Below are 27,666 nucleotides of genomic sequence, written 5' to 3' on the forward strand. Positions count from 1 at the left end.
AACTAAGAATCAGAAAAAAACATGTTTAACCACTCAGAGTATAACCTATTATATGGCAAACGACAACAAAGTAAGGAACAATAAACTGTACCATGGTGCAAAACAACAAAGCCAGTCCAGTAATGTAGTTCAATATTTATTCTCTAGTGCCTCGGCCACAGTAAGCCTTCAAGGAGTAACACATGACACATTTGCAAAAGTTTATATAGCATCAACTATTAACTTCAATCAAACAATTAATTCATTAAGATTAATAAAATGCATTACAAACAGAGTTAAAGTGCATTTCCAACAAAATTAAAGTGCATTTCCAACAAAATTAAATAATACTTTTCCAACAGCACTCTGTATTCAAGCCTTTGGGAATTAAAGTTTCATACTTTAAAATAAAACTAGTTTATTTCTTTAAAAGAGCATTCTTAACCAAATTATCATTTAACTCATTCACAAAAACCTGTTCCAAAACAGTTGCTGTTAATGTATCACATTTTCCCTCATGATATTCATAAAAATGTTGAGCCAAAGGACTTTCTGACTTTTTTACCCTAATATCTCTCAAATGTTCCAATAATCTTACCTTAAACATTCTATTTGTTTGACCAATATAAAACTTATTGCACCCACATCTAATAGCATATATTACCTTATCAGTTCTACAGCTATACTGGCCATTTGGTCTAAAGTTAATATTGTTTATATAGGGGAAAAAAATTTTACATAAGGGCAACCATTACATTTGCCACATGGTAGCACGAGGCGCTAGAGAATATAACCTATTCTATCACTGATCTACTTCACCAGTGCAGCATATTTCCACGTACTATGCTTAGTTACCAAGAATTTACAGGAATATACAAAGAAAACGGCAACTTTCCTGTGAAGATGAATTAGGATACATTACAGTGAATGGGCAAACATTAACTGTTATTCCAAAAAGGATAGCTAAGGAAGTGTGGAATGCCTGCAATGGCCTTGAGACTGATGTTTCAATATAATATGATATTATTTTGAAATAATTATTTGCTAGCGTTTAAAATCACAGCAGTTTGACCTTTTTTATATACATCAAGATATCATTTATCTTTTTATCTATTTGTTTACTTACTTATACATTTGTTGACTGGATAGGTATATGGCCTCAAAGTCCTTTCAGTCATACCTCAGGCTCTAAACAGCATAATTTATACAAAGAGTTAACTAAAAAGTGTCAGTGGCTCAATAGTACCACACTTGCCTTTGATACTAGACAAGCAGAGTACTGTGGGTTCTATTCCCACACTAGGTGCGTGGATTTATTCTTCCAATACTGTCATTGCAGGATAGCAATAAGTGCTGTGCTGCACTCCTGATCATCCTTCAGATGAGATGTTATACTGAGGTTACATCTACCTGACTTGGATGTAAAAGATCTTGTGTCAGCTATCGAAAAGTGTAGGGGGGATTTCCCTTAGTCTGTATTTACCACACTTTGGCTCTCCAATGATAAAAATCCCACTAGCCAACTGGGACTAACCCAATCAACAAAGTGGAAATAAAAAAAATTCAGACTTCATGCAGATAATTACATAAAATAAGAGATTGCAAAAGATACAAAAAATCATAATATTAGTCAAACAGATGTAGTAGAGGGGCGGCCGCAGTGGTGCAGCAGTTAGCATTGCTGCCTCACGGCAAGAGTTCTCCGGTTCAGTACTCTGATGGAGTGCCTTCTGTGCAGAGTCTGCATGTCCTCCCTGTGGTAGCGTGGATTTCCTCCAGGTGCTCTGGTTTTCTCCCACATCCCAAAGACATGCTGTAGGTGGATTGGGCACTACATTGGCCCTAGGTGCGAGTGTGTGCGTGTGTGTGCCTTCTGTGGAAGGTTGGGCACCAGGCTGGCAACTCTACACCGTAAAACTCCATTGCCAATCTTGACCGGACAGGTGATCTGCTGTGGCGACCCCTAACTGGGAAAAGCTGAAAGAAGAAGAAAGAAAACATAAACACTTATGGTTCTTATTTTGGAAGATGTTGACACAAGCCAGGGGTATATGGAAGTATTCTCATCTCAGCATCAGTGTAAAACAAATATCCTTTCAGACCCACAGTCTGTTTTTCTGAATAACAAATCAGCAGTTTGGAGCACACTACATCTATGCTTATCAGTATCTGAACATGAATGAATGTGATGAATCCTAATATTTAAAGCAGGCAGATCTCATTGCAAAATTTGTGACTCAGGCATTAGAATTCACCTAAAGCTTCACTGTTATTGTTTTGTATGGATATTTTTCTTACTTTACTTTATTCATGTTCCAGACTTACAGTGGCTAAAAGCTGTGCATCCTAAATCCACTTTTGGTCTATTACACTGTGTCTCAGTTACAAAAACATGTAGGTTAAATAACCACAAAAATATCTGTTGGTTTGTGCAGTTATAAATCATCACCTGATACAACGCTATGTATAACAATTGTCATGAATGTGGAGAATTGTTTCTATCATAGCAAAATAGACGTTAGTAAAGCATTTCTATAGAAAACTACAATGACATAAGGAGGTAAAAAAATATAGCTGTGATCCAAGTTCATAGACTACAAGTACACCCACACCTCCATACAAACCAACAGACTGAGAAGGTTGCCCCTTTAATAGCAGCATGATGGGGGTACAGTACTAAGATGCCATATGAAGTCACTCTTGAGCCATTCAAGTCTGGGGTAGTATACATCTGTCTCCTTCATTGTATCATGTGGGGTTATGTGTTGTTCAACATTACTGCATGAATGTTAGAGCTGATTATCTGATTGGGTCTATATCACTTCAGCGAACAGCCATATCGCCCAATGGCACTGCATCAAAAATGCAGATTACAGTGGAATCAGGAAATTTACCCTTTTCCCCACTGTAGTGCAATTTGGAGTTGGTATATATATATATATATATATATATATATATATATATATATATATAGTTAGTGAGGGGTGGGTGGAGTGCAACCCCCCCCACATGGGTGGGTTGAACGGACTGCATTTTTGATGCAGTACCATTCGGCAATGTGGCCATTCGCTGAAATGATATAAACCCTATCTGACTACATATTCATTCCAGATAGTCACTAAAGGGCATCAAGCCCAAGTGAAAAGATGAGCCTGAGAGAAACAGTGCTAAGATATGAGAAGTCCAAACCAAGAAACAAAGTCTTATGTTGCTGTGCTTTCATCGATTTGGAATACTGTACATCTTATGTATGCCATTACATTATATTTGCCTGACAACAGAAGGAGGTGAAAAGTCCATCTAATTTGCCCTTTTAAGTGCATTTATTTCTTCCTCTTCTTCATCACTACTTTCCCCCTGACCCAACCATTATGCCCTTCCCCTTGAATCTCTTTATAGAGTTCCTCTCTATCCCCCATTCTGGCAGTCCTTTGCATGGGTCTACAACCACCTCTGAAGAAGTAACTTCAGAGATTCAGAGAGTAATTAGTCCCTTTAATCTTCTGCCTGTGTTTCCTTTTTCCCCTCTGTGTTCAGAATGACCCACTCATATCACTTTGCCATGTGTTGTGCACCAGCATCATCACCAAACAGTTTCTCCTGGCCTCGGCTGAGAAGCTTGAATAGCCTATGCTCAAATGCTTTCTTTTCCATTCCACACATCATTTAGTAGCTTTTATCTGGATTCATTTCATCAGCTGAATGCCAACTTTCTTTTAAACATCATACAAAAGTCTTGAAAAAAATACTCAAAGATAAAATCTGCCACTCTAGCCTCTGACAAGTTACCAGTTAAGTTCCCACCAGGAAAATCCGCCTAAAAGCCAAATACCTTCCCTGGCTTACCACAGACACCAAAATGCTGCTAAAGCAAAGATACAAAGCCTAGGCAGTGGACCACATTACCAGAGACAATACAAACCTATCTGCATATCAACAGCTAAGAAACCAAGCTAAAAAAAACAAATCGGGAAATATAAACAAACTTACTTGCTAACCTGTCAACATACACACTTAAACAACCCCCAAAAATTCTGGCAAAGCATTAATTATCTCCTCAGCCCAGGTCACTCTTCAACCCCTGCCCTCTTACCTCTAATAATTCTGACCCTATTGCTACTCAATTCAACACTCATTTTGTACATACCATAACCACTCTGCTAAATGACCAACCTAACAAACCTCTTACACTTACCACTCCTTCTCCTGACAAACACTACCCCTTCACTTTCTCTCCCATCCATACCAGTTACATAAAAACTCTTCTATCCAAGCTAAAACCCTGCTGCGTCGCAGCTGACCTATTTCTAAATGAATTTCTAAAAATCGCCGTTCCCTACATTGCCTACCCTATATCAAACCTAATTAATAGATCTATCTCTGAAAATTATGTCCCAGCTGTATGTAAAATAACCCACATCATTCCCCTTCACAAAGGTGGTCCTTCCAGAAAATTCACATCCCATTGCCATCCTTTGTCCTTTCAAAAATTCTAGAAAAGTGCATCCACAATCAATTCCTCAACCATCTCCTTACTCACAACCTATTATCCAGTTCCCAACATAGTTTTAGACCTAGTACCAACACAGCCCTATTATCATTTACCAACACCATTCATTATCTTTTAAATGAAGGCCAACTTGTCTCCTCTATATTTCTTGATATGTCTAAGGCATTTGACACCGTTTGTCATCAACAAATACTTAAAAAAACTCTCTTCTTATGGCCTCGATTCCCCATCCCTGTCCTGGTTCTATAGCTATCTGTCCAACAGCCAGCAGGCAACTAAATGGGAAAACAACCTATCCCCACTGCTCTCTATCTCTGTCAGTGTACCCCAAGGTTCTATACTTGGCCCTCTCCTCTTTAGCATATTTATAAATAACCTTAACTCTGCAACTAAACTGGCCTCCATTGTCCAATATGCAGATGATGTTTCTTTCATTTGTTCAGCCCCCTCACCCCAAAAACTTCAAGAAAAAATTAAATTATCCTTTCAAGACATAGAAAAGTACCTCTCTGAACACCAACTCATTCTAAACCCTAACAAAACTAAGGTAATAGTCTTCAATAACAAAAGAAATATATCAAGTCAGTTCTCTCTAACTCTTCTTTCCTCAAATGGTTCCAGGATAGTCCTCACCAACCAAACTAAACTTCTAGGTGTCACAATAGATGAAAACCTAAAATTTGACAAACATATTTCTCTGACAATCTAAAAAGTTCATATCAAACTTGGTGGCCTCTATAGGGCTAAACCTTTCCTAACCCACAGTGCTAGACTAGCCACTGCTCAGTCACATCTGCTCTCTCCTCTCCTCTACTGCTCTCTCATTTTCACAAACCTGCACCAGTCTGATCTCAGTAACCTATAATCCTGTTAAATAAAGCACAATTGCCAAATTTGCCTCCAATCTCCCATATAGGACCCACCATTATACTGCTCTCTCTCAACTCAGCTGGCTTGAACTCCCTAACCTGTTATCCCTCAATCAACTCACCATGGCCCACAAAATTATCCACCAACCCAGCAGTCTCTCTACTCTTGCTAACCTTCTCCAACTAGTTTCAGTCTTAGGACCCTCAGATCTTCAGATAAACTGATGCTACAAGATGCTGCAGTCCTACAAAATTGCCAAACTTTGGAACACACTCCCCCAGCAAATCACACAAAACACTAATTATCAAGAATTCAAAAAACTCGTAAAACGCCACCTTTCCAATTACTGGCTTTGTTCCTGCTATTCTCCAGTATAATTTCATCCATGCTCTACTTATTTCTTTTATTCTTTTCTCTCATATGCTGTAATACTTGTTCATACATCTTTCACTGTTAGCTAACTTTACTGCTGTACAGATTCTTCATAATGTTGTTTGCAAGTTTTTCTACTGTGTTTGCAATTAAGTTGTATTGACGACAGTGTACTTTTTTTCCATACTGCTTTTAGCCTACTTAGTTTCAAGTCACTGTTCGAAGTTCCTAATTCTATTCAATATTTTCTGTAATGTATTGGTTACATTTTCTGTATGCTTGTTTTGTAACTTGTGAAGGTTTTCTTCCCGGGACTCTGCTGAAAAAGGGCTTTTAGCTGGTTAGCTTTATCAGCTGGTTAACAAATGTAATAAATAAATAAATAAACAAATCATACCTTCTCAACCTCTTAGAACAAGACATTTGGACAAAGACAAAAATAATCGGGAAAGAAAAGCTCAGAAAATAGGGACAGATTTTAAAATATTGCTCTTATAAACTTAGAAAGTTGATGGAATGACAGGGCTTGCATTAACATGTATTTTCTGAAGTGTATGAAATTTGAAACTCAAAAATGTCTGTCATTATTTAGTGACTTGATTTCAATCCTTAAAGATTTATCAGAAAGCCACAAATTTTATGACGAATAAACTGAAAATATGATGCAAAAATTTGGACATTCTGTAAAAATCTGGTTAGTTAAGCGGTATCATCTGAAACCACTATTCCCACACTGTGGAAATAGTTTAGTCTACCTTTCCATAAAGGTGGCACATGAATGTCAAATTTCTGTCCCATTGTTATTGTCTCACTTCTGCTAAACACTTGAAATGTGCATCTACAACTGGGTTCTTCAAAACCTCCAGTACAACAATCTCCCCTCACATACCCTGTATGGATTTCACCCCATTCATAGTACCACCACAGCTCTACTGTCTGTCCTTAGTACTATTTTCCAAGACAGAGAGAAATGAAAAACTTGATTTTATAATCTTCCTTGATTTTTCCAAAATGTTGATACTGTCTCCCCTCCAAAATGACTACATAATCTTACTAGGTTTTGCCACTACTTCACTCAGCTGGTTAATCGGCTACCTCAACAGCTTCACACACAGACAAAAGGCATTCTGACATTTCTCAATATGCACCAGTATCTACAGGTATACCACAAAGTTCCATTAACAACCTTGCTTCTGCCTCGGCTCATGCAACAATAATTCAATATGCAGATGACACTAATCCAGTCATCATCCTCCCTACTGTCACTACAAACCCTCATTCAGGAATCATTTATCTCTATAGAACCTATTTATCTCACTCACTACTAATTATAAACACCAATGAAACTGAAATAATGCTCTTTACTCCTAGATCCTATACATATAAAAATCTCCAACTTTGCTATCCTTTCCTCACAAAATGACTAGAAGTGGTCTCACAAACCAAATGATTAGGGGTTGTTCTGCACGATCAACTTAAAATTTTCAGACATATTCAATACTTGGTGAGAAATATAATATAAATTAGGCCTCCTTTACAGAGCAACTGCTACAACCTATCAAGCTTATTCTAGGCCTTACCTATCCTTACAAACACTGACGTAATATCAATCAAAAAACTAGAACATTGCTACAACAAAACTGCAAAATTTGCTATCAGATTGCCTAAATCAACTCATCACTATCTAGTACTTAAAAAAAATAAACTGGCCAGAATTTGTAAAAAAAAACATCACTTGTACATGACTTAAAATGGCACACAAAGTACTGTTCTTTCCTGACAAATGGCCCTCCATCACACCAGTTCTACATTGGTACACTCCCACAAGACGCCTTTACTTATGAAACACATATTTCAGGTCAGAAAATCATATAATATATTCGGTGGTTCCCTGTACTTCACCTATGTATCTAAATTGCGTAATTCCTGCTCTGTTACCATGTGAACTCACATCTCATTTATTAACTCATACATCATTTAGTAGGATAGCAGGAAGGACAGTAGCATTAAGACTGAATATTTATTCGCAGTATGAACTTTTAAGAAGTTGCTTTTTGATTTTTAATCTACATATCTAAATGTACAGTTTTTATACATTTGTTACATAAAGGCATATGAATGTGTTCTTTATTAATACAAAACTTTACATTTTTTATAGCATGTGAGAAAGAAAAAAAATAATATTGACTTACACTATCTCTAATCAGTAGATTCTTTGGCTATTGGAAACATGTGGTTTAAAACCCAGTCTGATGCCCATAGACATTAAGGTGCCTGCAAAATATCCTATATATCCCATGGGCCTTCACTATAGAAGGGTTAAGGTACTACACAGTGAAGAAGAGTCTAGTTTGAAAGAGTCTTTCTTGCAGTTTTTACTGAATGGTTTGTCAATGTAACACCTTTTTGCCCACTGGATGTTGTTTGGGATATTATGCAGGAATCTTAATGTTTATAGGCACCAGACTTGATTCTAAGCCCTGTGTTTCTAAAGTATAGCGAATAATCTCTTTATACTTTACAAGCAAAGTCACAAAAGTCAGAAACATGGCATGTCTACAGTTACTGGGGTTTGACTTTATTGGCCTGAATGTCCACACAAAGACTTAAAAAGTAAGAAGTCAAGGGCATTCCGAAGCCATAGCTGAAATACTGTATGTTCTTAAGGGGTCATCTGCAAATATCCCATGGGTCTTCACTACAGGAGGTTTAAGGCATTACACAGTGAGGACTCTAGTTTGAAAGAACCTCTCTTACAATCAACCTATTTAGCACTAAAATCTGAAAGTATAGAAATAATAACATTGGATGTGGATAAACTGTGTCCATGATCTCTGGCAGAAAACCAAGCCTTGAATTTAATGCTTTTTACTTAGCGCAGTTGACAATACCATAGATTCAAACATTCCAGACTGTTCTGTTAGCATTACTGCTGTAACACAGAGCACTGCCTGTCAAACAACCATCACATGAACATAGAAATCACATTGGGGAATCAGAATTGTTTTTTTTTTTTAATTTTCTTCCAGCTCTTGTTAAATTGTGTTATCACATGTTCTTTGAGCAAATAACATCTGCAAAACACAGTATTTGTAACCAACACAGAAAGAAACTTAGAATACTTTGTAAAACAACATCTTTGCTGATTTCTTCTATTTTTTCCAGCACTACTTCACTTCATTTTTCAGAACAAATCAGCTAAATTTCCCAACAACATTTACAGAAACATCACTAGAAGACAACCTTTAAAGAAAGCACCCACTAGGAAGTGAAAACAATGAGAAATAATCTTTTGGGTTTTATCCTTGGTCACTGCAGAAAGCTGGCTGTAGTTTAATTACACATATAGAGAGCTCCTAGCAAAGTGTTCAAGCAATTCAAAAATTCATTTTTTTCCTGGTAGCAGCTACTTTTTATTTCCAGGTCTTTTAGTGACAGTACCATCACACCTGTCATAAAGCTGTTATGTTAAACCTCATTGTATCAGTCTATGATGTTTTGGTTCCGCCATGTTACTTAAAACACATTTCTGCACTTTTTACATATGTTCTAAAAAGCAAACAGTCCTGACGAACATAGTATCATGGGAGTATGAAAGCCAGTTCTGCAGAACAAGAATAGGGGTGTCACCTTCTCCCACATCTACATCTCAGTGACAGTTGTACCACAGCTGCTCAAACACACTGTGGCTCTATTTTGGAAATGCAAACTCAAAAGTGACTTTTCCCTTCACTTTAAAGCACTGCACAGCAAAAGCCTCCTTTCATCCTTTACATGCTTTACACTGAATTACACCAAAACGAATATGAACATACTCATAAGAGCCACAGTTCTAGTTTTGAGGAAAGCTTTAGCAGTGCACACCTTCAAAATGTCATCTGCTACAACACAAGCAAGCAGTTTCTAAGTTCAAGCTTCCTGTATTCCTGGTCAGAGACCCTCAAGGAACAGAGTCCAATTCATATCATACAGTCGGCTGTAATTTTTTTCCATCCAAACAAATGTTCTAAAATGAGGCCCATGACTCCTTTAGTACAGTCAAGAATAGAAATGTTTTTGCAATCCATTACTTTCTGTTACCAACCTTGCCTCTTTGACAAAACATAACACAAAGTACATACATGCAGTTTTGGTCCCTGATATATATTTTTTACATAAACTAACTGCATATTAGTGATAGCGTAATTTTCACAGGATGACTTTTGAAGGAGCGACAGCTGAAGGACCATGGGACCAAAGTAAATGTTAAAGCAAGGACCTGACTGGAGGAGCAGTACAGTTGCTGAACGACCCCTTGTTCCACATTTGTTCTACAAGAAATGGCATAACAACAGCTAGCAGTCCTCCAGTTCAAGCACTCTAGAGTTCAAATGAAGAGGTCACTAACATTGTTAAAGCAGTGACAGAAAGACAACAGAAGAGAAAAAAATGGAACTGAGGGAGAAAGATGGATAGGTAGATTGAATGGATAAAAAAAAAAAAACATGAGAAAATACTGTCACAGTCCTTGTCAAAATGAATTGCCCCTATTGTTCCATGTACCATTCACAGACATTGCATCCCATCCTTCTGATCAGAAGTGGACACATCCTACACATGTGCCTTTTTTCCCCAAAAGGCACAGTGGGTAAAAACAGACATTTGCACATTTTTGGATTTTTTACCTAGCTTCAGGCTTCTGGCTCCCTCAGCATTGTTTCTGGGGCTAACATTTGCATAGAGATTTTACTAATACAACATGTCATTTAGCACAGAAGCAGGTATATCCCCACTGAGGTGGATCTGCTCTTCTTCACAGCATGGAGGAAGTTCACGGGAACGGTCCTGGGGGTGTATTTTAACCCACTGTGTGTCAGAACTTATTTTGCTTAGTAAGTGGCCTCTGCGGTATAGATCTTACATTGTCCAGTTAAGTCCGGCATTAGCAATGACTCTGCTGTGCTCTACTTAATTCACTATCACGTGCTCTTCACTGTAGTTGGGTTAATAACTCATATTACAGATTTTACTGACACTGTGAGTAGCTGCCCCATATGGTTCAAATCTCAAATCTTAACTTGTCCTTTTTGGGACGCATGTGGTCTAGATCCCAGTTGAGTTCTGGTGTTTCCAAAATGGTAAATATTGAACCATGCCTTTGCTAATGTCCCACATGATGCATATATCAATGTGCCCTGGACATTCCCACAGTTGCCACCCATCCTATTAGACCTTCATTAATTCCTCAAACAACTCGTCTATATCTATATCTACTACATCTATGTCTATATCAATCTTTCTATAGATAGATATAAATATTTATGTGTGTGTGTGTGTGTGTGTGTGTGTGTGTGTGTGTGTGTGTGTGCCCCTGGTAATTTTAGTTATTCCATGGTGCAGATAATAATGGCTCAGTTTACTGCCCCAAATTGTATTGCACCATGGATAGCGCTTAACCATGTGATACAGATGTTTCTGCAACTACCTTCATATTGTTGTGATACAAATCCTAATGTACCTTGGTCAATGCATTTTCTAGTGGATATCTCCTTTCTTGTTAATCCAAGGGTAATATATATCTGTCCATAACCAAAATCAAAACTGGAACTGGTACCAAACCACAAAAACTCCAAAATCCAAGTCAAAGAAGGTACCACAGGCCAAGGAAAATGATCGGCTCTATTTCAGACTCAAAAGCTGGTTTATTAAACAGTTCAGGCATATAAACGGAATTACCCTCACAGTGTTTTCGTCCAAGTTAATAAGACTTCATAAGTAGTACTATAGCCAGATTTCCAAGTGCTGCACCCTTGTCACTTCTTTAACAATCATCTCTGCAGAACAGCACCAGTAAAGTTCAACCCATTCAAAACATTAACCAAGAAACATATTCCCATCTTTGGGGCTTTGTTGCATCAGCACTTCACCCTAAATTTCTGACGTTTGAATTGCTTATTCATTAGTGTATCAATGATATCTTATTTTCTTGAACACACATGCACTGCAGATGTCTATATCTGCACAGTAAAAAGCAACAGAAGACTGGCAAAACTGTCTCATTTCATCATTTTATACACTTACAATAAAATACAGACAAATGTGAACTACAGTAAAACCACAGATTTCACAAGAAAACCATGCAGCGAAATGCAGAAATCAGATAAAGCTTAAAAGGGAACTGATGATCAAAATCCTGTAAAAGGAGGGTCATGGCTATATGGGGGTGGTTTTAAGCAAAAGTCGTACACAGGTAGAGTGGGGGGCAGTAACCACTTGAGATTATGCTGATTAGGGGTCATAATATGGCATCATTATTTATATATATTCTTCAGAAAAATCCATCCTGATGTCTTACCTTGTTGGAGGCCATTTCACTGACAGAGCGGTAAGTCTGGATGGTTTCCAGCTGATCTAAGCACCAATCCAGTTCCTCCAGAGTTTCTTTGGCCAGTTGCTGGTACGTTTCCTCTACAAAGAAGGAATAAGAAGACACACGATCAGTGCCACTCAGTCTCTGTGACCCACACACTCCCATGTTCCTAAGCTGAAAGGTTCTGTCCACTGCAAGGCCTGTTTTAGTGTGCTCCCTCATTGCCCCCTTCCCCACAGCACCGCTGGCCACACACTTCACTGAGGTTCTGCACACAGTCCTGCTCTCTGCAGTCTTTCTGAATAGGAAGTCATGACACTTTGCTTCCTGTTTTGGGCTGTGCTGTTCGTGGCGGACTGACAGCAGACGTAAGCCAGATGTTGCACAGTATAACACTTTGACTGAGACTGTGTGATGTCATTAGCTTGTGTCTGGATACTTCACACCATGCCTAGCATAGCAGAGAAATCTCTGCATGTCTGCTGCTCAGCACCATTAATTTCCTGTCATTATCTGGTCACACTTGGAATGAAATTGTCCAGAAGGCATGCCTTTGGATAAAGAAATATCTATTCCAATTTCAACACAACAGTAGTGGATATCTCACAATTCTAGCTGACTTTTAGAAGAGTTAGAGAGGTTATGGAGCTCATCAGTGATTAGGCATCCCTTCAGCTATACCACGGTAGCACACTGGCCACTTATTTTGCATCACAGCATTCCTCTGCTCAGTGTGGGGACTGCACCGCCTTATGAAAGTATAGCAGTTTCATGTAAGTCTTTACAACAGAAAGCCCTAACATACCTAACTCAGACTCATGTTCACACATAAAGCAGATGTTTGTGGTTACACCTGTTTTTGATTTCATGACTTCCCTAAGTATTATCCATCTGATCTGGATGACAGACTGTGCTACATTTCTGTCACACATTTTGGCTGTCAAAGCTTACTACATACAAAACATGAAGGAAGTGCCAATGTTGGACTATTTGTTTCTACTTAAAACATTTTGTTTACTTCCCAAAAGTGCTACTACAGGAATTCATGCAGTATTTGCAGTGTCAGACCATCAGCAGGTTAGAATTAAGTGTTTTAGTGTATGCATGTGTGTGTGTGTGTGTGTGTGTGTGTGTGTGTGTGACATCATACCTCTTAGAGCAAGAAATCTGGACAAAGCCATGAATAAAAGTGGGACAAAGGCCCAAAAATAGGGACAAATTTTAAACATTGGTCTTACAAACTTAGACATTTGATAGAACAGCAGGTTTTGTATTAGCATGAATTTTCTGAAGGTTATGAAGTCTGAAACCCAAATGTCTGTCATTATTTTCTGACTTCAGTCTTTAGTAATTTGCCAGAAAACCACAATTATATGAAAAATGGTCCAAAAATATGAGGCAAAAATCTGGACATTCTGCAAAAATCTGGACAGTTGAGAGGTATGGACTGTGTGTGTGTGTGTGTGTGTGTGTGTGTGTGTGTGTGTGTGTGTATGTGTGTTGTGAAGGAGGGTGATACTTGCAAAATCAAATCAACAATAAATAAATGAAATATTTCAAACATCTGAGAGCGTTTTGGCATGGACATGTATCACTAACTCATTAATATAGTTTTTCAGTTGATCTTCCTTGCTGGAATTCTAAATCAATCTTGCACACATTTTACAACTTAAAAATTAATTTAATAGCAAGTTTATTCGTACCGCCATGTCTGATGCAGTAGCACACCTATGTCATTTGTATCAGAAGCAAACAATTGTCAAAAATGTGACTTGGCTCAGAACAGTAACTCCAAAAAGATAATTAAGTTTCCGGAAACAAAGAATGTAATAGTTTTATATGATGGAATTTGAAGATGTCACTTAAGGAAAAGTTAAGAGCCATGAAATGGACTCAGACAGTGAAATGTTTCTTTTCAAATAGCTCAATAAATATGTTTTTAGACAAGAATATGTTAGAAAATACTAAATCAACAGCCTGTAAGAAACAGGAGTATATAAAAGCGTACTGCTGATTTCTGTTTACTTATTTTTCCTTTTATTGAACAGTGGTATAAAACCTCTCCAGACAGATGGAGAAAATGTTATTTTGTGTGTTGCGGCATCAAAACACTGCAAATGAGGAACATATGTTACAATCACCAGTAGAACAGCAAACGATGTACTCTCCCCATTTGGTACACCCAAGCTTACAAACACTGCTGAACGGCTGTAAGATAAGATGTGAGCTAAAGTTTTTTGTGGTTTACCAGCAACAATGCAACAGACACTAAAAAATCATTGATGTCAACTCAACCTTAATACAAGACAGTCTTCATTTCAGTCAGATTGCTGACTATAACTAATGCACTACATTCTGCTATCCCCAAATCCCCTCCTACACAGCCATTCACCGTTTTGAATTTTTTTAAAAAGCTGTGGTGCCTCTAAATATAAAGGAAATAGTGATGCTGGAACTATGAACTCAAAAATTAACATAGATCAGACTAGTTGGATATGTATAAAGTACCTGTGTCAGATATAAGCTGGAATGCAAAGCAAACAGGGGTGTCACCAGGACTTTTTGGAATTGTACTCCAACTTCAATAATGTAGCACCCCTGAACAGCAGCCTTTCCCTATGAATAGTCCGTGCACGTTTTTATATTGCATGCTTTGTTCAGTACTAAAAAAAACCTTCTGAAATGAGAGACTTAAAAAAATTAGTCATCCAGCTATTATGAAAAAAAATCTACAACTCAATGAAATAAAAACACAATAATTACGCTAATAATTAACTCTTATATTTATTAGTTTGTTTGTTTTTCCCCAACCTGCATTGCTGCTTATGTTCAGAACCTTCGGCAACTGAATTTTGCACTTTAATGGATAGTGGAAGAAGAGTCTCTAATATTGCGTGTATGCAATATACATGGTACCATGTGAATGAGCACAGGAAGTTTGTTTCTGCCTCACCCCGCCCCCCCAAAATGAATCAACATGAGCTTAACTGTGGCACCATCAGCTAGCCCCCACTATAAAAGGTCCATCAAGGGGTAGATTGTGCTGCCTGCTTAGGCCACCATTCTTATGGTCTGAAGTCCAGCATCTGGATCACCATTTGTTTTTCAGTTCTAAACATCTCATTGCAGAAATTTTAAATAATTTCTCAGAATGTGCATAATGTGGCTTACATGCATGTATCTGGCAAAGGAACGAAAAATGGTCATTTGTTGTAACAAACTTGAAATAATATGCAGTAGTACAGACTGGTTCTGATATTACCATATTTTCCTTAGCTGTGTATGATAGACTGTTATTTCAGTAAAGCTCTAAAAAGTCAAACTGATGTCCTTTTAATTCAAATCCACTTTCAAATGAAAGGGCAGAGTTTAAAAGTGGAATCTGAAGGCTCTTTTTTGAAGGGGGGACAAACATTCCAACACACTCATTCAACAGCCCCCCAACTCCCTTACTTAACATAACCAAAGAACGGAGGAGTGGTAACACAGTTATGAATCTGGCAAATTTATGCCTACAGAGGTACTATTCCTGAAAATGTTTGAGAGTCTGTGGGCCCCCACCAACTGCATACTATGACATTTCATGGTATCCTGGTAAAGTATACTGGCAAAAAATGTAAGCTAAGGAATGTTTTCCACATATGTTCCCTCAATGAGTATAGGACAATAATTACAATGTATGTATTTTCCCAAACTGATTACATAAACTAGTTTACTACAAGAAGCCTACTTTGTATTCAGACCTCCATCTATGTAAACACACGTCTCCAAACGTACACACACACACACACACACACACACACACACACACACACACACACACACACACACACACACACACACACACACACACACACAGTGTTATCATATCCAATCACCAATCACAACAGCACATAAAAACAGTCAGCAATTGCATATACATATGTAAAAGCACACATATATAATGAGGTCACATCTCCCCAAATATGGAAACAGCCAAAGGCCTCATACTGTCATATGAAGACCCAGCCCTACTCTTTACATAACTATTCTGACTCTGCCTTTGGAGAAAGGACATGGTGACTGTCAGGGTCAGATCACTGTTCTCTGTTGCTCTACATTTACTGCAGTTGGTACAACCAGATAGTTTATAGCATGATCTCAGAAAATGCAATTCACATTACTGGCCACTGATCAATCATAATTATCCTGACAGTAAAAGAAATACAAAAAAAAGTTAACATAAAGGCACATAATCAACCAAATGGCTTTACCAGTTAAAAGCTTTGTGAGATTTGCTAGACTTATAGAAGTTGTAAACAAGAATTAAAGCACAACAATGGTTATGCTTAAAAGTCACTATCATGGCTGAGAAACTTCATGTTAAAACTTTAAAAATTTCTCCTGAAGTGGTAAGTCACATTTAGTACACATTTTGTGCACAATGTTGTAAACCACATGCTAAATGAAAGGTCAATGCAATGTTGAAGTCATTTTTAAAAGCACATAGATGCATTAATATTTTGTAAATTTTCTTTTGCAGCTTATATTTCATTTTTTTAATTTAATACTAATGTAACCATCTTTTGCTGTTTGCACTGTACCTTGTGTAACATTTTTATAAGTAATCTTTTCTTTAAATTGTCCTTTTTCTGGTGTTTCACATTATGGCTGGAAAGGGTTTCCAGACCGGTTCAGTTATACTGGCTTCGCCTGGTAACAGGCTGGGACAAGATAAGCAGACATACACACACACACACAGAAGGTGCATGGCAGTTTTATAAAGGAAAAGGAATCGGGGAGAAAACTTCATGGAAGGGGTCGGAGCACATTATAACATACAAGGGAATGGAGTGGGTGGCAAACAAGTCTAAAAGAATTGGACAGGTTTCATATCATACCGTCATCTGCAAATCTCTTCATTCAATAAAATATTCTATAATCAGGACCATGATTTCCTTAGTATACTCAAGAGTAGAAATGCTTTTGCATTCCATTACTTTCTGTTACCAAACATTACTTCTTTGAGAAAACATAATGTAATGTACATGTATGCTCTTTTGGTCCATAAACCATGATTTTTAGTTATCCAAAAAGTTCTGATCTACACCATGCACTGTTTTGAAAAAGAAAACACTACATAAAATGTTTATTTTACTGCTTATAAATTTATCATTCAGATGTGGAATCAGTTTAAGTGTTCCTGATTAATTTTATGTTTAAAGCTAATGTATTGCACACACAGGCAGATGGAAAATAATGCATTAGTTTGACATTGATTGCTGGAAGGTATCCTGCAAAAACAAAGACTTTCCTGGTGGCGAAAATTTCTAACTGCAGTAGAATGCCTTCGTGTTGGAATAATTTCACATGTTAGTAAAATACAGTCTGGATCTAGATAAAAAAAATATCCGGAACTCTTTATGTGCCATGGTAACATGTTATGTTTACTGCAAAGTTTCCATCAAAAAGTCAACAACTATTGGAATGATGGAAAATGTCTTAACTCTGATTGTTAAAGGCATCCAGTATGAAACAGGCCATATTATTTAACCCTCTTCCCAATTTTCTCCAATCCCAGGGTCCTTTACTACCTCTATTAGCACAACACCCTTGTCTGCATGGTGATCAATGATTTAATAAGCTTTTGTCAATAACAAATAAAGAAATGTGCAGTTTTCCAAGATGCAGCTTTACTACTGTCCTGCAGAGCAAAATAATAAGACATCCTTTTTTTGACAGAGCTCCCTCACTACCTCATCCATTATCACAGCCCACTGAAAGTGCTGTTCTGGACCAGTTTTGGAGTAATTAATGAACACTACAAAAGACTTTTTTTTCCTCAAAATCTTTCTAAGATCTACACTCTGTACCTTAAAAATTAATGATCATGCCCCTGAAGAACTGCAGAGCTGTGGAATTTGCAGACTTGTTAACGGGACAGCTATCTTCACCCAGCTGTCCATTTATGTGGTATCTTATTCCTCCCTGCAGAATTCTTCTCATCATCTTCCCAGACATGTATGAGATAAACTGTTGTGTAACCTCCCAACTCTTTGCTGGATCTTCCTATGTCAAATGCTAATACCTCTACCCAACGCCATTCCTCTGACACCAAAATGCAGTTTGAAAAGGGCTTCTGTTCTTTACTTAGGAAACTGATGGCAATTCACAACACTCTAAGTACCGAGAGTGGTAACGTGTACTCAGACTTGGGATGATTAATCAGTAGATGGCTCTGTGATCCAGTGTTAGGTGCATAAGAGTGCAGCATTAAATGGAAACATGTCAGTGCCATGGACACAAACTTACCCACATTTAATAGAGCAAAAAGGATTTTTATATTTCTTTATTTTTATTTATCAGGTATGTAGACCAGACTAAAGAGATCATTTTCAGTCATAACACTTAAGTAAACACTAAATTACATGCAAGTGTCCCATATTACTCAAGATTTACTTATTTATTTATTTAACATTTATTAGCCGGGTTAGTCTGACTGGGTGGACACCCTTTTTCAGTAGAGACCCGAGAAAAAAAGGTCCAACATTAAAACAAAAACAGTGAATTAACGTTGTCAATGCTTCCAGGAGAAACAATGTTAAAAAGAACTAACATGAAATAACTAGCAGTAAATAACAATGCCTAATTTTTTTTAGGCGAGAGAAGAAGAATAAGAAAAACAAAGAAACGCAATAGTATAATTCGCCAAAAGTAGGGCAGACAGAATAACTGAATAGTGACGATGACAACAAACTGCATAATGAGGATGTATATAAATGCGGGAAGAATTATAAGCGTACAGACAGTTCTACACCAAAACAGGAGGATAGACAGCCACACTGAGCGTAGAGTAAAATCAGGAGACAATCCAGGGTAATAAGTAGGTGAAAAAGCAACTTAGGTAGGAATAAGTGAAAGACTGCAGTAATAAAAGCTGACGGGACAACTGTCTAATTAGTAGAGTTTGTTCATTTTATGGAAGATGTAGTTTACAGAGGGGGAAGAGTCCGGCATAGAAAACTGGAATATAAGCTATGTTAGGTCATTGCAGATGATGTAATAATTCACAAATGATCCTGTAGATGATGTCAGCACCGTAACAGTGTAAAGTAAATTACTTCAATGATGGACTTTCATTCTGAAACTAAATTCAGGCATAACTTTTACAGGAGAGATGCAACCATTTAAGGAGTAGTACGTATTTATTTGTTTGCAGTTGTTTAATGAGAAAGTCTGTCTGTGAAAAAAAAAGAAAAACTTCTCTTCAGTGAAGTCCCAGAGACGAAAGCTCCAACATTCAATTAATATCAGTATTACAGTATTTACAGCAAATCAAATACTGCCCTCCCATACACATAAAATGCAAAACTATATTCTGGAGATGAATAAAACAATTTAGAGGGAGTATAAGTTTATACAGGTAACCATGCAAGAGAATCAGTAAAACTAAACAATACAGCTGTACAACAATATATCTAAAGATACAGAAATGGAAAAAAAAGAGCTTATTGCAACCAAGGAAGGTGATAATAAGAAATATGTGCAAGCAAGAGAAGTGTTTTTACTCAAGGGACATGAGAACTGGAAAATGTCAAGGTATGTCCCAGTACTTTAGGATGGGCAGTAAGGGTGAAATAAATCCCAAGGGTCAGTTAGAATGAAAACAAAAACTTTATTTCACAATATTAAGTTTTCATAGAAGATAAATAGAGTACACAAGGACAGAGAAAAAGGCTCTGTATGTGTTACAGAAAATAGAAAAGACAGACATTGTTTGTCAGACTGTGGAAGTAATTGCAGCTTCACAAAAACAACAACGAGACAGCAATTGTACAGAAGGTCAGACATCCTTAAAGGAGGAAAGCTAGGCTTTCCTGTAGGGGTGAAGAAATAAAAAAAGCCTTGAAAAAATAATCTTAGTTTTGACTTGAATTAATTTAAGTTACTGAGCTATTTAAGAGTGGACTTAATATAGTTTAGAGATGGAAAATTTAGAATAAAGCATCTCCAAAGGAATTATCAGAGTTTTGTGAGCAGGGAAAGTATTTATCTTTGGACCAAAAGACTTTGTCATGTGAGTACCACTGAAAGACAATGACACATACATTATTGTTGGTAACGGTTGCTCTGCGCCACCTTCAACTGAGTATATATCAGGTAGTTGGGTAATATCATCCAGCTGAGTTGTCTGATGGCTATGCAGTGACAAGCTGCCTTAGGAAGGCTTGCTGCAAATTTAGCTATTTTGGTGTATATCACTGGTCAAGCTTAGTCTGAAGATGTTTGAAAATAAGGAAAGCATAAAGACAGTTTGGTAGTAAATAAGCTGATACCATGATTTGTGAGATAAGGTCTTGCTCTTATAGAAGGCCTCATTTGTAGTTTTGTGTTTTTTTTTATTTATAGCATGTTGGATGTGGTCGTCAAACTTTCATCTCTACATAAAGTCCCTTTTTCATCTGAATAAGATTTAGGAGTGAATAAGATTAGTTTAGTCTGTGTTTAGATTTAATAACTGCTGAGAATGTCACAGACAGGTTTTGACAGATGAGAATAGCTTTTGAGGTGCATTTTGCAGTTCTGGTAGGCTGGAAGTGCAGCATATGCAGGCTGGATCACCGACATATTTTTTAATGATTGATTGTTTAGAAGCTGTAAGTAACTTACTTATAAATATACTGACTGACACTTGACACCCTGGGCATGGCTATCAAGGTAAATGTTGAGCCACATGATCATGCTTTTATAAAGGCCACATCCAGAAAGTTAATTTATCAGCATTTGAAGTCAACTATTTTGGAGCAGGCCTTTAAACCTCTTAAACCAAGAAATCTGGGCAAAGTCGTAAATAATGGAGGGACAAAGGCCCAAAAATAGGGTCCATTTTAGAATATTATTGTTACAGACCTAGAAAGCTGATAGAATAAGAAGTTTTCCATTGGTATGAATTTTATAAAGGATATAATGTCTAAAACTCAAATTTCTGTCATTATTTTCTAACTTCAGTCTGCCATGATTTGCCCCCAAACCAAAACTTTTTGAAGAAACAAACCAAAATATGAGGCAAAAATCTGGTCATTTTGTGAAAATCCAGACATCTGAGAGGTATGCTTTGGAAAGATCTAGAAACAATGAAGAGACAAGTTTCCCTTTATTTCTTTTATGATTTAATGAATTAGAGAATGTCAGAGCTGTGCTATGATCAGGACAGAAGTCATACTGCATTCAGGAAATTATGTCATTATTTAAAAAGTAAGAATGAATTATTATAGCAATAACCCACGCCTGGGTGTGGGTAATGCTGGATTTACCCACGGTTGGCGTGGTTTGGTCCTAAGGCCAAGATGGACATGCCTGACTTAATATCCAAGAAAAAAAACTCAGTTTATGCTTCTTAAATGCAGAAACAAAATGCTGTGCAGCAGAGGGCCTCCTTAACTTATGTACAAGAAATGTACAGTGACAGCATTACGGAACAATGAGACAAACAAAAAAAAATCAAGGAGCTTTATATCTGTCATCAGCTGACCAATGGAATAACCATATGAAAAGTCTGTCAGGTAGCATGCACATTTAAGGCCCTGGGCTGCTAACAACCTGCTTTCTGTAGTCAAGGGTTCAGGGTTTGATTCTTTCCATCTCCATTCCCTTGTTGCTGTATAACTCTAGTCAAGTTACTTTAACAAACAGCGCTGCCTGGTTGTCTTTGAAAAGGGACACTTGAGTCCAGTGGGCTTACCCAGTTAAAAACATATTAAAAAATAAATTACACTGCAATAGTCCCACAAAGAACAGAAAGAAATGTTTTAAAAAGGAGAACACCAATGGAATGCGACACCTGATTTACTGTGTGAAACAGATATTAAGAAAATACACAAACACACATGTGTGTGTTTGTGTGCGTATATGTCACACAACCTTATTTTGCAGAAGTCAGGTACTAAAGATTCTATGTACATAAAACGAGTACTGAACACTGGTGACAGACGACTTTGCTTGCATTCAGAATCTAGAAGAAGGGCTCCTAGTTACCGAAGAGGGAGGGCGGACTCAATTTAAAGACAGTCTTTCACATTAAATCCCTGGTTGCTTAAAAAGTGACGTCTTATAGTGCATAAAAAGGTGGCAATATTGACAATTATAATAAACATTTACCATAGTTTACAGGTCTGCCACATTTCAGTACTGGTGATTTAAATGTGATATTTAACAGACTTCATATAGCCTACCCACTTGTATATACAGAAGAACATAATGAATTAACTGCATGACGCAAACACAGAGGGGAGGCATTAACTTTAAGAGAAGGACAGTAAATTTTAAAAGATCCTGTATATTTTGACAGCTGTTTCCTGCCTGTCCAAACACAATAAAGAGTAGCTGAGGAATGTGATGGGGTGCTGGCATCCCAGGAAGGGATGCAGATTTGTGTGTTTTCCACAAAAATAAGGTCAGTCACCAACAAGCAGTATCCTGGGTCTCCTGCCTGATGGAATTTATCTGTCAAGGCACTGACGTCAGCTAGCCTGCAATAAGGCAGAAGTGGGCTCTCAACTGGAACCACGAGGTGCTATGAAATTGCTTGACATTCACGCTGGGTACCATTCAAGTTTGAAATACAGATATTCCCCTTCCAGCCCCCTTACCAAATTTAATCCATGCTTTCCTACCTCTCTCTAACTATTGTATAACTCATGCAAATATCCTACTTCAATTTTACAGAGCTTTTCTTCTTTATTTATATGACTTTAGAGAGACACCCACTACTATGTAGCATGCTACTATTAGATTTAATACTTACAGAATATTGCCTGCCTTAGTTAACATTTTTATGTAAATTGCTTGATTTTCTCAACTACTTTAAACTTTATCTACAAACTATTACTACTTGGCTTTTTTTGCTTATTTATGACTTTAGACAAACACTACTGTGTTACCACTAGATGTAATGCTTGCAAAATCTTGCCTGCCTTAATTATTTTGTGTAAGTACCCAGCAAATTTCAGGTTTTTTTTTCCTTTCTGTAAATTGCTAGATTTTCTAAACAAGTTACTGTGTTTCTATATGTAACCAATTCACATCTGACAAAAGTCTCTGCTATGAGATCTGACACCTAAGACCCTGTATTTTCTGCCCTGTTAATAAAATAAGAAAACGAAAATATTTCTAAGTCTGCAGATTAGGAATATGAATTTGTGTTTTTCAGAGCAGGAAAGTAATGACTAGTGTTTATGCCTACACTCTGTTGTGATAAATTTGCTTCTTTTCTCTGTAAAATCCAGAACTTCTTGCAGTTCTGGAAGTCAAGTAATGACAGTCTAAACACTTCAACATGCTGTTCTGTAATAATTAAAGTACTTGTCTAAAAATGTTAATTTTTTTTCAGATATTATTGGTTCATGTGTACATTGTGCTCAGAAACAAGTCTTTTAAGACCTCAGAATTGGAAGCAGTTTATGTCACAAGCAGAAAGGTATGTCTTCAGGAAGCCGTAATTGTAAACTGATGAAGTCCACAGAATGTAACTGTTTCAGAGAAGTGCTCACCAGTGGTAAAGTGGCTTATATTTGCAACTGTAAGTTTTGCAAGTGCTGACTGGATTTTTGGATGAAACATTTAAAAGCTGTTTACTATGGCAGGTTGTTAGAACTCCGTGTTTAAAAGAACAGTGCTTTAAATCCCTCCCCACCAAAAAAAAAAAAAAAAAGATTATTTTAATTTCTCAAAAATCTTACAGACTTAAACTTTATCTACAAACTATTATTACTTGACTTTTCTTTATTTATATGTCTGTTTTTCAAGCTCATCACTCATATCTTAGAGTGTTCCTCACAGGGCCTCTGCTGAAAATAGATCATGTCAGACCTTCCCAGTAATCAAATGTTGATAAATAAATGAATTAATTAATAAAAAATAATCTGTCACCAAACTGCTCCCCTCCCTTTTTTGCTTAACTGTGCTAATTTTTAAAGATAATGTTGTTTTACTACATACAAAATAAATAATCTGGTGTCTGAAAAAAAAAATTAAAAAGTTCAAAAAATAATTAAAAGTAACTTGTATCTATTACTTTAATAAATGTCATCCCTACAATTGTTTTATAATTACTAATTACAATGTGAAGGTGTCAGTATTGTAATGTGAATGAATAATATATACATATGTGCTTTACAAGGGACATATGCATGCCATTACTCAAGTAGGTTCTGTAAACTAAGGCACTGATAAAAGTATCATTTGAGGGTTGGCATAATTGTTAAGGTGTTTTTCTCACAGACACAAGGTACAAGGTATGATACTCACTTTAAAAAGGAAAACAGATAGGCTTAAAATGGCCCACAAGAGCAGCTAGCCTAGTACTTATCAATACACCTATGAACCCCTAACTCACATAATTAGAGTGCAATGGTGTTTTAGTAATGGATGCACTGATACGCTGGTTAATTGATCTTCTTTACCTGTCTCTGGGTATCTGAGCACACCCAAGTCAGTGCCAAGGAAGAGGGTAAATGCACAGGAGTGTATTTGCAAAAAAAATCCTTCAAGTTTTTGGGATCTATAAACTCCCGAGACTTGAAGTGGGAGACCAATGTAGGGTCCATCATAAAAAAGGCAGAACAGCAAATGTACTTTCTGTGACAGCTGAGGAAGTTCAACCTCCCACAGGAACTGTTGATTCAGTTCTACGTAGCAGTCATTGAGTCTGTTCTCAGCTCATCCATAACAGTGTGGTTTGGATCTCTGTCTAATCATGACAAAATAGGTTACATCGAATACTCAGATCTGCCGAAAATATCACTGGTGCTAGTTTGCCCTCCTTACAGGACCTGTTCTATTCCAGAGTCATGAAAAGGGCAGAGAAGATCATCAATGACCCTTCACATCCAAGCCACCATCTTTTTGAACTATTACCATCAGCCAGGTCGTTGAGTCTTTCGGCTTTTCCAGGTTAGGGGGTCACCACAGCAGAATTCCAGTCCGCTAATGATTGGTAGTTGATTTTTATGTGCTGAGTTACTAGCCCTGACACACAACCTTCAACGAAGGTATGCCCATTCATGCATGTCTCCACGCAGAAGACGCACTAGCTGAGAATTGAACCAGACAGCGTCTTACTGTGAGGTGTTATACATTAATACACACCAAAAGTAGTAGCTATAAGAACTGTTTTTTCCACAGGCCATCAAGTTCATAAACAGTTAACTCATCTTATTAGGCTGGTCTCCAAGGATTCTGCAGTATTATTTACATATTGTTAATACTTGTTTCATTCAGAGAGTTTATTTCAGTATTTCTTGCACAGAGTTGCACTTTGCACCTTGTATGTATATGTATATTTACTTTTTTGTCTTGTTCTTAATAGTTGCATGTATGTTGTTGTCTTGTTCTTAATAGTTGTATGTATGTTGTTTATGTAGTTCATACTTGGAGAGTCACTGAAACCGGAGTCAGATTCTTTGTATGCATGGATACTTGGCCAATAAATGTGATTCTGATAACACACATGGGATAGTCATGTGTTATCAGTGATCTACTCCCATAAGCAAATGTAAATAAAACAGAATAAAATAGTTATCCAAAGAGGACTCTGCTTCACTAACATCCATAGCAGCAGGCTGTCCAGAGGCCAGGTGGTACTGATAATGCCAGAAATACCTCTGAGCCTTGATTTCTATCTCACTGAGCTCTTCATAAAGGGCTTAGACCAGTCCATTTCAAGTTATGAAATGTTTTGTATAAGGTGGATTTTAAGGCATGAGTTTACATGACCATGTCATTGCCATTTTGGAAAATACAGCCCAAAGCTAAACTCAGCATCTGTCCTGACTTACTGAGCAGCTACTGGTGTTTTTTTCAGGAAAAATATAGCAGTTGAATTGGAATTGACCCAGTTTGGTTCTGGAGAAAACAAAAAAAAAAAATCAACTCAACAAATTTAGTAAAACAAACTATTATATATGCCAGGTCTTTTTTCACATTTCAGTTTTAGCATGTCTCATTGCAATAAATTAAAACATTATATATATATATTTTTTAAAAAGTATACATATGGGCATGCATTGTATACTCCTGGCTCTTCCTCCATTGAAGAACAGTTTAATTAAATATCAATTTGCCTGAAAGGTCGAAAAGTTCTAAAAATAAATTTGAAAGTTTTCTGACTACATAGGTTGGTGAAGCATGGTAAGTAAGGCTTTGCTTCACTCATTTCGAAGCCTGGGATGTGCCTGCTGCTCTAAGTAGTCTGGCAACAGTACAGCAGAATGAAAAAAGTAGGAGAGAAACTGAAGCTGAATGACACTCTACTCCCCAAGGAAAGACAGATTAAGTCATGTAAGAAAACAGAAGCAAAGTTCCGAATGTTGGGATGATCCAAATCTCTCAAACACTGAGCACAAGAAATCTGAACAAGGCCTAACACAATGGGGACAAAGGCCCCAAAACAGGGATAGATTTTAAACATTACTCTTATAAACATAAAACGTTGCTAGATGAACAGGATTTGTGTTAGCATGCATTTTTTGATGGATATGAAGTCTGAAACTCAAATGTATACCATTATTTAATGACTTCACTCCTCTCTAATTTGGCAGAAAACAACAAACTTTATGAGGAACAGACCAAAAATATGAGTCAAATATCTGGATATTCAGTGAAAATCTGGACAGTTGAGAGATATGGGAAGAACATACTGAATATGTCTTGAAGGAAATAAATAGGATAAGTCCACCAACTCTGACAACTGCATCAGACTTGATGAAGCTTACTCGAGGTACAGTGTCAAAGTCTTTGCGACTGTCTATGTGCATCATCCATATGGTTCTACAGGTCCTCCTCATTGGTAACCCAGCTACAGATCTGCATAAGTTTATATTAGAAAGTGTGTTTGTGGGAAGACAGGCACAGATGCTATTAGCTTTCGGCACCAGAACTGGCAGTCAGAAACTCCATTAACCCACTCTTTATAGCTGTTTCCATAATTTTCTTGTGATGGAAGTGAGACTAGAAAGACATAATTCCTTAAAGAAAGACTCAACTACGCTAGAATGCTTACTGTATAATACCTTAAACTTCCTCAAACTCTGTGTTTCAAAAGTGTAGCCACACAATCCCCTTATGCTAAACTGACAAGCTCAGAAAAAGGGCAAAATCTGGTATATCTACAGCTAGTGGAGTGTGGCTTTAATGGACTGAATGGACCAGTAAAGACTTAAAAAGTAAAAAGTGAAAAGTCATGGACACTCAGAGGCTATGTTGTTGAAACACTGGTATGCCCTTAAGGGGTCTTTTGCATATATTCTATGGGTCTCCGCTACAGGAGGTATAAGACATTACACAATGAAGACTGCATCTTTGTTGGACCTTCCTGATGTTTTTCTCTCCTAACACGAAGGCAAATCATTTTCAGTCTGTGTTGAGCATGTTATGTTTCTGTGTGCAGATAAAGGTGCTTGTTATGCTTTTTGTGAGTGATTTGTCTGTGTGATCTTTTTACCCTTTTGTTTCTATACATCTGAGGAGATGTTAAAATCCTTCCTTTTCTGGCTTTTCTTAGTGTTACAAACACTGTTTACATTTACATTTCAAAAGTTCCCTAACAGCA

General features: G+C 37.2%; 1 protein-coding gene across 2 annotated transcripts in view; it reads right to left on the minus strand.

Annotated features, from left to right (window-relative positions):
- The window catches only part of PDE4A (phosphodiesterase 4A), a 1,515,730-nt gene that overhangs the window by 506,557 nt on the left and 981,507 nt on the right, over window positions 1-27,666 (minus strand). For both annotated transcript variants that reach the window (XM_044084565.1, XM_044084567.1), the window contains exon 6: window positions 12,066-12,178. In XM_044084565.1, coding sequence (XP_043940500.1) covers window positions 12,066-12,178 — 113 coding nt within the window. The remainder of the gene's footprint in view (window positions 1-12,065; window positions 12,179-27,666) is intronic.

Source organism: Protopterus annectens, chromosome 9.part0 (assembly GCF_019279795.1).
Source record: "Protopterus annectens isolate FY-2018-M chromosome 9.part0, PAN1.0, whole genome shotgun sequence".
Taxonomy (NCBI): domain Eukaryota; kingdom Metazoa; phylum Chordata; order Ceratodontiformes; family Protopteridae; genus Protopterus; species Protopterus annectens.